This window comes from Nerophis ophidion, linkage group LG07, assembly GCF_033978795.1.
Source record: "Nerophis ophidion isolate RoL-2023_Sa linkage group LG07, RoL_Noph_v1.0, whole genome shotgun sequence".
Classification (NCBI taxonomy): Eukaryota; Metazoa; Chordata; class Actinopteri; order Syngnathiformes; family Syngnathidae; genus Nerophis; species Nerophis ophidion.
Window position 1 is genome coordinate 55545430 of NC_084617.1, and position 14770 is coordinate 55560199.

The 14770-nt window shown below is 41.2% G+C and overlaps 1 protein-coding gene across 3 annotated transcripts in view; it reads right to left on the reverse strand.

Moving 5' to 3' along the window:
• Positions 1 to 14770, reverse strand: part of wscd2 (WSC domain containing 2) — a 229023-nt gene that overhangs the window by 64178 nt on the left and 150075 nt on the right. For all 3 annotated transcript variants that reach the window (XM_061906562.1, XM_061906564.1, XM_061906563.1), the window contains 2 exons: positions 12778 to 12892; positions 6909 to 7093 (listed from right to left, as the gene is read on the reverse strand). In XM_061906562.1, coding sequence (XP_061762546.1) covers positions 6909 to 7093; positions 12778 to 12892 — 300 coding nt within the window. The remainder of the gene's footprint in view (positions 1 to 6908; positions 7094 to 12777; positions 12893 to 14770) is intronic.

Consider the following 14770-nt stretch of genomic DNA (forward strand, 5'->3'; position numbering starts at 1 on the left):
ACAGCGTGACCACACAGAAACAAACATGGCGGATCGCGCAGAAAGGTATAGCGATATTAACTCGGATACAGACTCGGATTTCAGCGCTGTAAGCGATTCAACAGATTACGCATGTATTGAAACGGATGGTTGGAGTGTGGAGGCAAGTACCGAAAACGAAAATTAAAGAAGAAACAGAAGGTTTTGAGCCATATCACGACAGACAGCAGCATGGGAGGAAGCGCGGACGAATTCGGCGATCGCCTTCTAACCACTGATTGGTATGTGTTTGTTTGGCATTAAATGTGGGTGGAGGGAAAGGCTGGATGCCAATATAGCTACAAATGAGGCATAATGATGCAATATGTACATACAGCTAGCCTAAATAGCATGTTAGCATCGATTAGCTTGCAGTCATGCCGTGACCAAATATGTCTGATTAGCAAACTCCACATACAACAAAACTCACCTTTGTGATTTTGTTGACTTTATCGTTGGAAATGCATCTGCTTTGAGTGTCACAGGATATCCACACATTCTTGCTATCTCTATCGTAGCATAGCTGTCGTTGGTACAGTGTGCGGAACAAACGAGGGACTTTCGCATCTTTTGACCACTGTTGCAACTTGAGTCTGTCTCTGTTCGTGTTGTTACACCCTCTGACAATACACCGACGAGGCATGATGTCTCCAAGGTACGGGAACACAGTCGAAAAAACAGAGCTGATTTGACTTGGTGTGTGTTATGTGTTTGAGAAAATGGCGGGTCGCTTCACGATGTGACGTCACGTGTGAAAGGTCATCGCTCCGACAGGCGAACAATTGAAAGGCGTTGAAATCGCCAAATTTACCCTTTTAGAGTTCGGAAATCGGTTAAAAAAACATATGGTCTTTTTTCTGCAACATTAAGGTATATATTGACGCTTACATAGTTCTGGTGATAATGTTCCCCTTTAACTTTCGGTTTCGATCCTACGCCAAGGCGCAGCAGCAGAAAGGTGGACTAAAGCATATGCGGAGACCGCCCGTTTTAGAGGATGTTCCGGACTTTAGTCGGTTCAGTTTCCTCTCCAACGCTGGTTTTTCTATATACTTGTACTGACTTTGTATGGAATACATGGTTCGTCTTCAGCTCGAGTCACCTCTCATAATTTAGACAGCTTTAGAACTAAATAATCTGGGAGGACTCTTCCCTGCAATACGGGGTGTCTCAACACTGGGAACGCCTCCAGAGTCCAACATCTTGCAGACAGACTTTAAGAACAGGTTATAAAAGTGACTGTGGAGCTAAATTTACACCACATTATATCCAATACACGTCACCTATAGCAGGGGCTCTTAACTTTTATGACCTAGGAACCAACTTTTCCACACAAATAAACACTGAATCAGTAATACGCTCTTGATTTTAATTGTATTCAATAATTATACTTTACCTACTTAGAGTTTACAATGATACGGAAGCATGTGTTAATCACAAGCCTTAAGTCAGGCTGATTACAAAAATAAATTGAGTGCAAAAGGACTCATAAAAACTGATGAAAAATAAATTCACAAACAATTACGCGGTGCTGAAATAATTACATTCTAAATAAATCAAGATTAATACATAATATTAATGTACAACTAAACTGTCCATAAAATTAAAGTGAAACTGAAAACACAGCTTCACCACTTTAGTCATATTTTTTGCAGTTATGAAACTTCTCTGACTTTAGTTCCAGACCTCTTCTGTTTGAGATTGTCATTACTGCCACAAGTGTTGGAAAAGCGTATTACAACTGATAACCGCTGTGGTCCATACGGAGCACAGCTGAGGAACAGATATTGTTTGGCAACCCTCGAGGCCAGTGTTTTTCAACCTTTTTTGAGCCAAGTCACATTTTTTTCATTGAAAAAATGCGGAGGCACACCACCAGCAGAAAACATTAAAGGCCTACTGAAACCCACTACTACCCACCACGCAGTCTGATAGTTTATATATCAATGATGAAATATTAACATTGCAACACATGCCAATACGGCCGACTTAGTTGACTAAATTACAATTTAAAATTTCCCGGGAGTTTCGTCGTGAAAACGTCATGTAAAGATGACATGTACGCAAGACGTCACAGGTTTTAAGGAAGTATGAGCGCTGCACACACACACAGCTAAAAGTTGTCTGCTTTAACGGCATAATTACACAGTATTTTGGAGATCTGTGTTGCTGAATCTTTTGCAATTTGTTCAATTAATATTGGAGAAGTCACAGTAGAAAGATGGAGTTGGGAAGCTTTAGCCTTTAGCCACACAAACACAGAGTGATTCCTTGTTTAAAATTCCTGAAGTTGAAACTTAACTATGGATCAGAGCGTGGTCAAGCGAACATGGATCCCTACCAAATGTCAACCAGCAGGTTTCGGTGAGAAAATTGTGGTTAAAAAGTCAGTTCTCACTGGAGAAAAGCTGAGCTTGTGCCGTCCATAGCTGCCGTCGACTCCCCTGAGACATTGGCATCAAGACACCCGTGGAGACACCCTTCCGACTATCAGGCACTATTTAACTCACTAAAACACTAGCAACACAATAGAAAGATAAGGGATTTCCCAGAATTATCTTAGTAAATGTCTCTAAAAACATTATTTTTTTTATCATTTTTTTTTCTAGTCCGTCGCTATCAATATCCTCAAACACAAATCCTTCATCCTCGCTCAAATTAATGGGGAAATTGTCGTTTTCTCGGTCCGAATAGCTCTTTTTGTTGGAGGCTCCCATTAAAAATATTGTGAATATGTGAGGAGCCCCCACACGTGTGACGTCATCGTCTGCGACTTCCGGTAGAGGCAGGGCTTTTCTCCAGTTGTGAACTTTATCGTGGATGTTCTTTACTAAATCCTTTCAGCAAAAATATGGCAATATCGCGGAATGATCAAGTATGACACATAGAATGGACCTGCTATCCCCGTTTAAATGAGAAAAATCTCATTTCAGTAGCCCTTTAAAATATGAAACTCAGCAGCCAGTATTGACAGTAAAAAGTCGTTACCGCTATTGTTGGATATGAATTCAAACCATAACCAAGCATGTGTCACAATAGCTGTTGTCTCAAAGTAGGTGTACTGTCACCACCTGTCACATCACACTGTGACTTACTTTGAGTTTTTGGGTGTTTTCCTGTGTGTAGTGTTTTTGTTCTTGTCTTGCGCTCCTTTTTTGGTGACTTTTTTCCTTTGTTGTTGGTATTTTCCTGTAGCTGTTTCATGTCTTCCTTTGAGCGCTATTCCCCGCACCCGCTTTGTTTTAGCAATCAAGACTATTTCAGTTGTGCGGATGCTGTCCTTCTTTGTGGGGACATTGTTGATCGTCATGTCATGTTCGGATGTACTTTCTGGACGCCGTCTCTGCTCCACATGCTGTAAGTCTTTGCTGTCGTCCAGCATTCTGTTTTTGTTTATTTTGCAGCCAGTTCAATTTTTGTTTCGTTTTGCATAGCCTTCCCTTAGCTTCAATGCCTTTTTTAGGGGCACTCGCCTTTGGTTTATTTTTTGGTTTAAGCATTAGATACCTCTTTACCTGTTCATTGCCTCCCACTGTCATCTGCATATTGTGGTCACGACAAACCATGTTCCCGACATCTACATCTACAACATTAGCTACTTGCTGCCACCTACTGATATGGATGAATATAGCATGTGTATACTGCCGAGCTCTAGACAACAAAGACACTCAAAAACGGCACATTATTTGTGGATTATATCTACTGGTTTGCAAAAAATATTTTTAACCCAAATAGGTGAAACTACATACCATATTTTTCAAACTACAAGTCGCAGTATTTTTCATAGTTTGGCCAGGGGTGCGACTTATACTCAGGCGCGATGTATGTGTGAAATTATTAACACATTACCGTAAAATATCAAATAGTATTATTTAGCTCATTCACGTAAGAGACTAGACGTATAAGATTTAATTGGATTTAGCGATTAGGAGTGACAGATTGTTTGGTAAACGTATAGCATGTTCTATATGTTCTAGTTATTTGAATGACTCTTACCATAATATGTTACGTTAACATACCTGGCACCTTCTCAGTTGGTTATTTATGCGTCATATAACGTACACTTATTCAGCCTGTTGTTCACTATTCTTTATTTATTTTAAATTGCCTTTCAAATGTCTATTCTTGGTGTTGGGTTTTATCAAATAAATTTCCCCCAAAAAATGCGACTTATACTCTAGTGCGACTTATATATGTTTTTTTCCTTCTTTATTATGCATTTTTGGCAGGTGCGATTTATACTCCGGAGCGACTTATACTCCGAAAAATACGGTAATCTCCCACGGCTCACCAGACTGTATCTAATGTCACTGGCACAGTGGTTAAAACACACTGCTCTAGGCCCTATGGTTAAGAAAAAACGATGTCGAGTAGACCACAAGAGCCCAAGAAAAAGTCTGCGGGCTATAGAGCGTTTTTCCTTCGGGCTCCAGTACTCTGGAATGCCCTCCCAGTAACAGTTCGAGATGCTACCTCAGTAGAAGCATTCAAGTCTCACCTTAAAACTAATTTGTATACTCTATCCTTTAAATAGACCCCCTTTTTAGACCAGTTGATCCGCCCTTTCTTTCTTTGATCTGTCATTTCTTTTCTTTTTCTCCTCTGTCCCCCTCTCCCTTGTGGAGGGGGTCCGGTCCGGTGGCCATGGATGAAAAACTGGCTGTCCAGAGTCGGGACCCAGGATGGGCCGCTCGTCCGGAGTCAGGACCCAGGATGGACCGCTCGCCTGTGTATCGGTTGGGGACGTATCGGCGCTGCTTGTCCGCCTCCGCTTGGGATGGTTTCCTGCTGGCTCCACTATGGATGGGACTCTCGCTACTGTGTTGGCTCCACATCGGACAGGACTCTCACGGTTGTGTTTGATCCACTATGGATTGAACTTTCACAGTATCATGTTAGACCCGCTCGACATCCATTGCTTTCGGTCCCCTCGCCAAGGTTTCTCATAGTCATCATTGTCACTGTCACCGACGTCCCACTAGGGTGAGTTTTCCTTGCCCTTATGTGGGCTCTACCGAGGATGTCGTTGTGGTTTGTGCAGCCCTTTGAGACACTGGTGATTTAGGGCTATATAAATAAATATTGATCTGATCTGATTTGACCAAGAAGTGTTTTAAATACAGATTAAAATCATCATAGACCCCCTTTAAGGTCACGTGGGCTGGTCCTGCATATGTGCACTTCAACGATGAAACCACGGTTTTTAAGGATTTTCAAAACCAACCACTTCCAGACTCATCCCACACCTTGAAACACGGTGCTAGCTTCCATCCCTATTTCCGATAATCAGCCTTTCCTGCCGTCGCCTCGCTTGTAAAACAGCAGGCAGCGGGTGCTTAGAATGCAGACCACGGTGTGCTGGGGGAGGCAGGTTGCACATCTCTCCCAGGGAAGGAGTAAACACGACAGGGCAGCCGGCTCCCCAATGTGGCATTAGCATCCAATAAAACAAATATTTGCCTTAAACGGCCTAACATGTTACATTTCAGGGCCTAAATGACTTCTTGGTTACCGTGACTTATTGTGAGGTCTCTTTCTAATTTAGTTTCAGTTACTAGAGTGGAATGCCTTGATCAGTGTTTTTCAACCTTTTGTGAGCCACGGCACATTTTTTGCGTTGAAAAAATGTGGAGGCACACCACCAGCAGAAATCATTAAAAAACAAAACTCAGTTGACAGTAAAAAGTCGTTGTCGCAGTTGTTGGATATGACTTTAAAGCATAACCAAGCATGAATGAATGAATGAATGGTTTATTTTGAGCCATGCAAACAAAACAAAAGATAGACATAAAATACAAAAGAAATATATATATATATACATTATATTTACACCTACATTGTAAACATTACATGTGACTAATCTTTTGTAGATGTCAAGATTGGCTCAAAAGGGAGTGGGAAGAAGTCAACTTTTTAGGTCCCACCCCTATACATATACAATATATATATATATATATATATATATATATATATATATATATATATATATTTACAATATATAATACAATAATATATATAATATAATTCAATTCAGTGGTTGCTGCATAGCATGCATCACTATAGCTTTGTCTCAAAGTAGGTGTACTGTCGTGACTTACTTTGAGTTCTTTGCTGTTTTCCTGTGTGTAGTGTTTTAGTTCTTGTCTTGCGCTCCTATTTTGGTGGCTTTTTCTCTTTTTTTGGGTATTTTCCTTTAGAGGTTCATGTCTTACTTTGAGCAATCTTTCCCGCACCTACTGTACTTTGTTTTAGCAATCAATAATATTTTAGTTGTTTTTATCCATCTTTGCAGGGACATCGTTGATTGTCATGTTCGGATGTACATCGTGGACGCCGTCCTTGCTCCACAGTAAGTCTTTGGTGTCGTCCAGCATTCTGTTTTTGTTTATTTTGTAACCAGTGCAGGTTTAATTCCATTCTGCATAGCCTTCCCTAAGCTTTAACGCCTTTTCTTAGGGGCACTCATCTTTTGTTTATTTTTGGTTTAAGCATTAGACATATTTTTACCTTCATGCTGCCTCCCGCTGTTTCCGACATCTACAAAGCAATTAGCTACCGGCTGCCACCTACTGATATGGAAGAGTATTACACGGTTACTCTGCCGAGCTCTAGACAGCACCGACACGCAACAACAACACATTATTCGCAGACTATAATTACCGGTTTGCAAAAAATATTTTTAACCCAAATAGCTGAAATTAGATAATCTCCAGACTGCATCTCACGGCACACTAGTGTGCCACGGCACTGTGGTTGAAAAACACTGGCCTGGATAATAATGAAGAAAGTAGTTAAAATACTCTCATCTCAGTAAAGCCATTACTATCAGAGTAGCTACAGGCCGTATGGAGCGGCATGTGTTTCCAATGAAGAAAAGGGGATTTTCTCACAGCGCCGTGCCGACTCGTGGCTCAGCTCCAGCCTATAGATGGATAGCCGGTTGGCTCCTCCGCACATGTTGCTCTTCTCTCCTTTACACTCCATGTTGCATTCGCTCTCTGAAGCGTTGGCCGCCTGAATCTTGTGACCGCAGTAGCACTCGGCTCCGAACTCCAGACCTGCGTACATGTAGCCTCTGCACAAAGAGCGGGGAGAAGGATGAACATCATTAGCAAACTCTAAGAGGCGAGAGTTAATGACCTGCACATTCATTATGTCTTAATCCTTCCCAGGCTAATGTGGATTCATATTGAGAGCAACTGCAGTCAATAAAAACAAATAAACGATGCACAGAGGGTGCTGATGTACACGTAAGAACTCATCCAGACATTACTTTGGAACCACATCACTCTCTTTGGCGAACAAAGATGAAAAACATGCTAAGAGGTTTTGAGGCACGGCCAATTATAAATGATTTCAGTAGTCTTTAAAAAGCTTCCCTCCTGTGGCCACCCTCTGTTGCCTTATGAAGGACTTGACTCCCAAGAGGCCTTTCGGATGCAATTAGAAACCCCTCACACATGGACAAGCGCCCCCTCCCTCCCTCCCGAAAAACCCCTTGGGCTGCCAATCAAACCCGGACCTCTGTATACCACTGCCTTCTCATTTGTTTGTCTTCTTTTATTAAACCAGCGCTCGTAGGAAATAGCAGGTGGGCCGGCCGGCTGCAGGAAGCGAGCGTGAGGAGAAAGGACCTGAAAACAAGCGTCTCTCTGCACCTTTTCTCCACTTGGCGAATCAGTGATGGGTGTAATTCAGTGCATTCGATAGAGCCGTCCCTGCTATTCCTCTGGGAGGAAAAAGAGGCGAGAGGAAGACGGTGGAGGAGAAAAGAAGACGGGAAGTAAAGGGGAGAAATGGAAGAGAGGAGCAGAGCACAGAGGGAAACAATGAGCACTGATTAAACTGATTGGAACGACTGGAGGGAAAAGGCAGGGCTCCTCTAATAGTGGACGTTTATGCAGATTATACAAGTGAAACATTTACTGCAAAGGGAAACCAATTCACAGTTTGGCTGTAAAGTGCAGCAAAATGCACTATACCAAGATAAATATGGCCCATAGGTCAACATTTAATAGTCTATTCTCTTCTGCAATGCTTTTCCACACGTTTATGAAAGCTAGCCGCAGGTATTTTTCCAGTTAAGAGCGATGTGTTATGTCCTGGCCCACAGTCGGCCGACTAAATCATCACAAAGGTGATGGAGGGCGAGGTTCAGGCTCGGCCAGTCAATTTCATCTGCACCGAAAGTCAGAAAAGCATTTCTTCGTGGAGCTTTGTGCACACTCGCTCTCGGGTTTCTCATAAACACAAATCCACTGAAGCACAAGTAAGGGAGAAGAGAAGGTTTGAAAGCAAGTGCTCCAACATTTACAGGACACTTTATTAGGTACACTTGCGCCCATCGTTTCAATGGGCTTGGCGGAAAAATGCATAAAGGCACCGTAGAAGTACCTAAATAATAATATTATTATTAAATACTTTGAAATAATCCATTGTTCATGGTGCAAAACATTTAGTGTTTGCAAAGGCAGGTTTTTGGAGAGGACATTTTTGGCAGCCCGCATCATTAGATTAGATTAGATTAATTTATTTCAAAGGGGACAATGCAATTTCATAAAACACATGATTACACATGGTTAAAAAAAGCCAGAATTAGCCGGAAGGCTAGTTTTCATCTGTAGTCCCCTGGCCATGACGTAAAAAAGGCAGTAGAATTAAAAGAAAAAGAAAAGAAAGAGAGAGAAAAAGAAAAAAAAGGCACACGATATACAAACCCGGTTTCCATATCAGTTGGTAAATTGTGTTAGATGTAAATATAAACAGAATACAATGATTTGCAAATCCTTTTCAACCCATATTCAATTGAATGCACTACAAAGACAAGATATTTAATGTTCAAACTCATAATTTTTTATTTTTTTTGCAAATAATAATTAACTTAGAATTTCATGGCTGCAACATTTGCCGAAGTAGTTGGGAAAGGGCATGTTCACCACTGTGTTACATCATCTTTTCTTTTAACAACACTCAATGAACGTTTGGGAACCGAAGAAACTAATTGTTGAAGCTTTGAAAGTGGAATTCTTTCCCATTCTTGTTTTATGTAGAGCTTCAGTCGTTCAACTGTTGTATTTTATGCTTCATAATGCGCCACACATTTTTGATGGGAGACAGGTCTGGACTGCAGACGGGCCAGGAAAGTACCCGCACTCTTTTACTACAAAAACCACGCTGTTGTAACACGTGGCTTGGTATTGTCTTGCTGAAATGATAACGTTGCTTGGATGACAACATATGTTGCTCCAAAACCTGTATGGACCATTCAGCATTAATGGTGCCTTCACAGATGTGTAAGTTACCCATGCCTTGGGCACTAATATACCCCCATACCATCACAGATGCTGGCCTTTCAACTTTGCGCCTATAACAATCCAGATAGTTATTTTCCTCTTTGTTCCGGAGGACACCACGTCCACGGTTTCCAAATATAATTTGAAATGTGGACTCGTCAGACCACAGAACACTTTTCCACTTTGCATCAGTCCATCTTAGATGAGCTCGGGCCCAGCGAAGCCAGTGGCGTTCCTTGGTGTTGTTGATAAATGGGTTTTGCCTTGCATTGCAGAGTTTTAACTTGCACTTACAGTTGTAGCAACCAACTGTAGTTACTGACAGTGGTTTTATGAAGTGTTCCTGAGCCATGTGGTGATATCCTTTACACACTGATGTCGGTTTTTGATGCAGTATTGCTTGAGGGATCAAAGGTCTGTAATATCGCTTACGTCCAGTGATTTCTCCAGATTCTCTGAACCTTTTGATGATTTTACGGACCGTAGATGGTGAAATCCCTAAATTCCTTGCAATAGCTCGTTGAGAAATGGTATCTAAAACTGTTCGACAATTTTCTTACAAATTGGTGACCCTTTCTCCATCCTTGTTTGTGAAATACTTAGCATTTCCTGGAAGCTGCTTTTATACCCAATCATGGCACCCGCCTGTTCCCAATTAGCCTGCACACTTGTGGGATGTTCAAAATAAGTGTTTGATGAGCATTTCTCACCTTTATCAGTATTTACTGCCACATTTCCCAACTTCTTTGTCATGTGTTGCTGGCATCAAATTCTAAAGTTAATGAATATTTGCAACAACAAAAAATGTTTATCAGTTTGAACATCAAATATGTTGTTTTTGTAGCAAATTCAGCTGAATATGAGTTGAAAATTATTTGCAAATCCTTGTATTCTGTTTATATTTATATCTAACACAATTTCCAAACTCATATGGAAACGGGGTTTGTATATAAAGTATGATAAAAAATAAAATACAACATCGCAACACAACATTTATCCAAGCATCAAAACTCTTTTAGTCCTGGCAGCAGTAAGCCACGTTACATTTTTTTTGTGACGGCCTTGTAAGTTGTGACCAGTTTAACCTCCTTAGGTAGTGAGTTCCACACATTTGTGCTCCTTACTGACCAGGCCGACTTACTGAAAGAGGAATATAACAGTCACCTCTGTCAGAGCCTGGAGTGACACGCTCACGGCTTTTTCTTTGGCTGCTGAACTCTGCCAGAGGATTTAGAGCCAATTCATGCAGTACTCTATAGGTCAATTTTAATGATTGATGAAATCAAATCAAACAAAAAAATAAGAAAAAAAAAAGTGAAAACATACAATGTCATGATAAAAATGGGAAGTTCAGATACCAGAAATTCAGGGGTATCAGAAATCCGACACCGGGGGCCATTTGTGGCGCTCAGCTTAAGTTTTGATGGCCTGCAGCATACTGTCGGGAAAAATAAAAACAGCACAAACTTTAACAAAAAAGAGAAAAAATATATAATGTTATGAGAAAAATGTGAAGTTTTGATATAAGCAACTCAGGGGTGTCCGATATTTGGCACCGGGGGTCGTTTGCGGCCCTCATCTCGAGTTTTGTTAGCCTGCAGCATATTTTTGGAAAAAACAAGAACATTGGAAATGTAAGAAAAAAGAGTAAACGTTCATAACCTAATTAGAAAAAATTCACATTTTGATACTAACAACTCAGGGGTGTCCAAAATGCACCCTGGGGGTCGTTTGCGAACTGCATCTTAAGTTTTGTTGGCCAAAAATACATTGTCTAAGTAAAATATATAACAAAAAAAAACAACAAAAATGCACACAGAGAAAAATACTGTATATAATGTCATGAGAAAAAAGGGAAATTTTGATACTAAGAACTCAGGGGTGTCCAAAGTGCGGCCGGGTGCCATTTGTGGCCCGCAGCTTGAGGTTTTTGAGCTGCAGCATATTGTCGGAAAAAAAAAGGCGGAGAGGCGGGGCACGCCTGGAGCGACACTGCAGCATCAGCGTCAGGTGCATACACAACACACCTGCGCTCAATCGTTACATCTTCCGCTGCAGCATAAAAAGGGAGAGGGAGGAGCAATCGGGGCAGAAGTAGGAGAGGAACCATCCGACCACAACGACCACGAGAGCGACGAGATCGACCGAGATAAAGATGAACACCCGCAGCAGACGCAGACCCCACACACCGAAAGGTGCGCCGCGACGAGCAGGAAGAGCCAGCGAGCCAGAAATTGGCGTGACAGACTGGCAAGACATGCGGTTTGTTGAAAGAATAAACAAAAGTCAAACCTGCTATGTTGCGTCCTGTATCGATCGGCACTGCACCCCACACGAGGACGGCTGGAAACCCGTCACAGTAGCATCATTTGAAAAGTCACCTGCTAATAACTTTAATAACTACAGTTTTGGTAAATTGACTTAGTTGTGATTTCCTTCCCTGCATGAAAGTTTTAAAAGTAGCATATATTAATGCGGGCTTCACGGTGGCAGAGGGGTTAGTGCGTCTGCCTCACAATACGAAGTTCCTGCAGTCCTGGGTTCAAATCCAGGCTCGGGAACTTTCTGTGTGGAGTTTGCATGTTCTCCCCGTGAATGCGTGGGTTCCCTTCGGGTACTCCGGCTTCCTCCCACTTCCAAAGACATGCACCTGGGGATAGGTTGATTGGCAACACTAAATTTGGCCCTAGTGTTTGAATGTGAGTGTGAATGTTGTCTGTCTATCTGTGTTGGCCCTGTGATGAGGTGGCGACTTGTCCAGGGTGTACCCCGCCTTCAGCCCGATTGTAGCTGAGATAGGCGCCAGCACCCCCCGCGACCCCAAAAGGGAATAAGCGGTAGAAAATGGATGGATGGATATATTAATGCAGTATGAACAAGAATGTTTTAATGTAGACACATAGAATCATCATACAGATGTGATTATATGCATCAAGTGTTCATTCAAGGCTAAGGCAAAATATCGTAATATATATCGTATATCGCGATATAGCCTAAAAGTATCGCGGTATTAAAAAAAGGCAATATCACCCAGCCCTATATCCCAGTTGTTTACACTCTGGAACAGTCGCCAGTCCATCACAGGCTGGAGGAGAGTCTAAATGCATAGAGGAAAACCCACAGATTGGCATGCAAACGCCACGCGCAGAGAGGCTCGAACCAACAACCTGAAGTAAATATGCTAACCAATGTGTGCCATTTTAGCTCTACAGAACAATAAAGTGTCAGCTTGCTGCATGAGCTTCGACAGTTAAAACAGGCAACACGACATAATCCTAAAGTCCATCAATGTCCGTTTGTTTTTTCAGGAGGAGGGTGTTTACAACCGTATCCAACACCTCCGCTAATGAGGGAGAACCTTTTTAATCAGCCTTTTTGAATCTGCATCAGCTCCTCCAGACGATCAATTCTAATTTATACCTTAGCTTGACACCAGGGCCGCGGATAAATCAGTGTTTTCTCATACCTCTCTGCACAATTGTCTTGGCAGCGGAAGGCAGTCATTTTTTTGTAGTCCAAAAAGGAAACTCCTTTCAGGGCCCTCTTGTGTGTGTCATCAACGTAGCAGCCGATATATTTTGCTGTGGGAGATGAAAAGGGAATGAGAATAAGTTAGTTAAATTTGCAGCAAATAAATGCATTATACATGGCATTTCTGACGGTATACTTTACTGCAGTGGTTCTCAAATGGGGGTACGCGTACCCCTGGGGGTACTTGAAGGTATGCCAAGGGGTACGTGAGATTAAAAAAAAAAACATTCTAAAAATAGCAACACATTTCAATTTATAAATATATTTATTGAATAATAATACAACAAAATATGAATGTAAGTTCATAAACTGCAAAAAGAAATGCAACAAAGAAATATTCAGTGTTGACAGCTAGATTTTTTTGTGGACATGTTCCATAAATATTGTTTAAAAAAATATTTTTTTGTGAAGAAATGTTTAGAAATAAGTTCATGAATCCAGATGGATCTCTATTACAATCCCCAAAGAGGGCACTTTAAAGGGGAACATTATCACCAAACCTATGCAAGCGTCAATATATACCTTGATGTTGCAGAAAAAAGACCATGTATTTTTTTAACCGATTTCCGAACTCTAAATGGGTGAATTTTGGCAAATTAAACGCCTTTCTGTTTATCGGTCTTTTAGCGATGACGTCAGAACGTGACGTCACCGAGGTAACACACCCGCCATATTCATTTTCACATTACAAACACCGAGTCTCAGCTCTGTTATTTTCCGTTTTTTCGACTATTTTTTGGAACTTTGGAGACATCATGTCTTGTCGGTGTGTTGTCGGAGGGTGTAACAACACTAACAGGGAGGGATTCAAGTTGCACCACTGGCAAGAAATCTGCCGCCAGACCCCCATTGAATGTACCAGAGTGTCTGCACATTTGACCGGCGATGCTAAGACAGACATGACACAGAGATGTATGGATAACCTGCAGATGCATTTGCAACGATTAAGTCAACAAAATCACAAAGGTGAGTTTTGTTGATGTTGTTGACTTATGTGTTAATCAGACATATTTATTCGTGGCATGACTGCCAGCTAATCGATGCTAACATGCTACGCTAATCGATGCTAACATGCAATTTATGCTAGCTGTATGTACATTTTAAACTAGATACCCACATTTAATTCGAAACAAACACTTACCAATCGACGGATTTAAGTTTCTCCAGTGTCACAAGATGCGAAAGTCCTGACCGTTTGGTCTGCACATTTTACCGGCGATGCTAATAAGGCAGCCATGCTATGGGCCACTTCATTAGGTACACCCACGCTATGGCCGAATAGCGTCAATAGCTATCCGTTCAATAGCTTCAGTTTCTTCTTCAATTTCGTTTTCGCTATCTGCCTCCATACTCCGACCATCTGTTGCAATACATGCGTAATCTGTTGAATCGCTTAAACCGCTGAAATCCGAGTATGAATCCGAGCTAATGTTGCTATATCTTGCTGTGCCATGTTGTTTGTATTGGCAGCACTGTATGACGTCACAGGGAAATGGATAGTGGTTTCGAAGATAGTGAAAATAAGGCACTTTAAAGCTTTATTTAGGGATATTCCGGGACCGGTAAAATTTTGAAAAAAAATTCAAAAAATACAACAAGCCACTGGGAACTGATTTTTATTGTTTTCAACCCTTTTGAAATTGTGATAATGTTCCCCTTTAAGTTGATGATTACTTCTTTGTGTAGAAATCTTTATTTATAATTGAATCACTTGTTTATTTTTCAACACGTTTTTAGCTATTTTTATATCTTTTTTTCCTACCAGTTCAAGAAAGACCACTACAAATGAGCAATATTTTGCACTGTTATACAATTTAATAAATCAGAAACTGATGACATAGTGCTGTATTTTACTTCATTATCTCTTTTTTTCAACCAAAAATGCTTTGCTCTGATTAGGGGGTACTTGAATTAAAAAAAAATTTCAC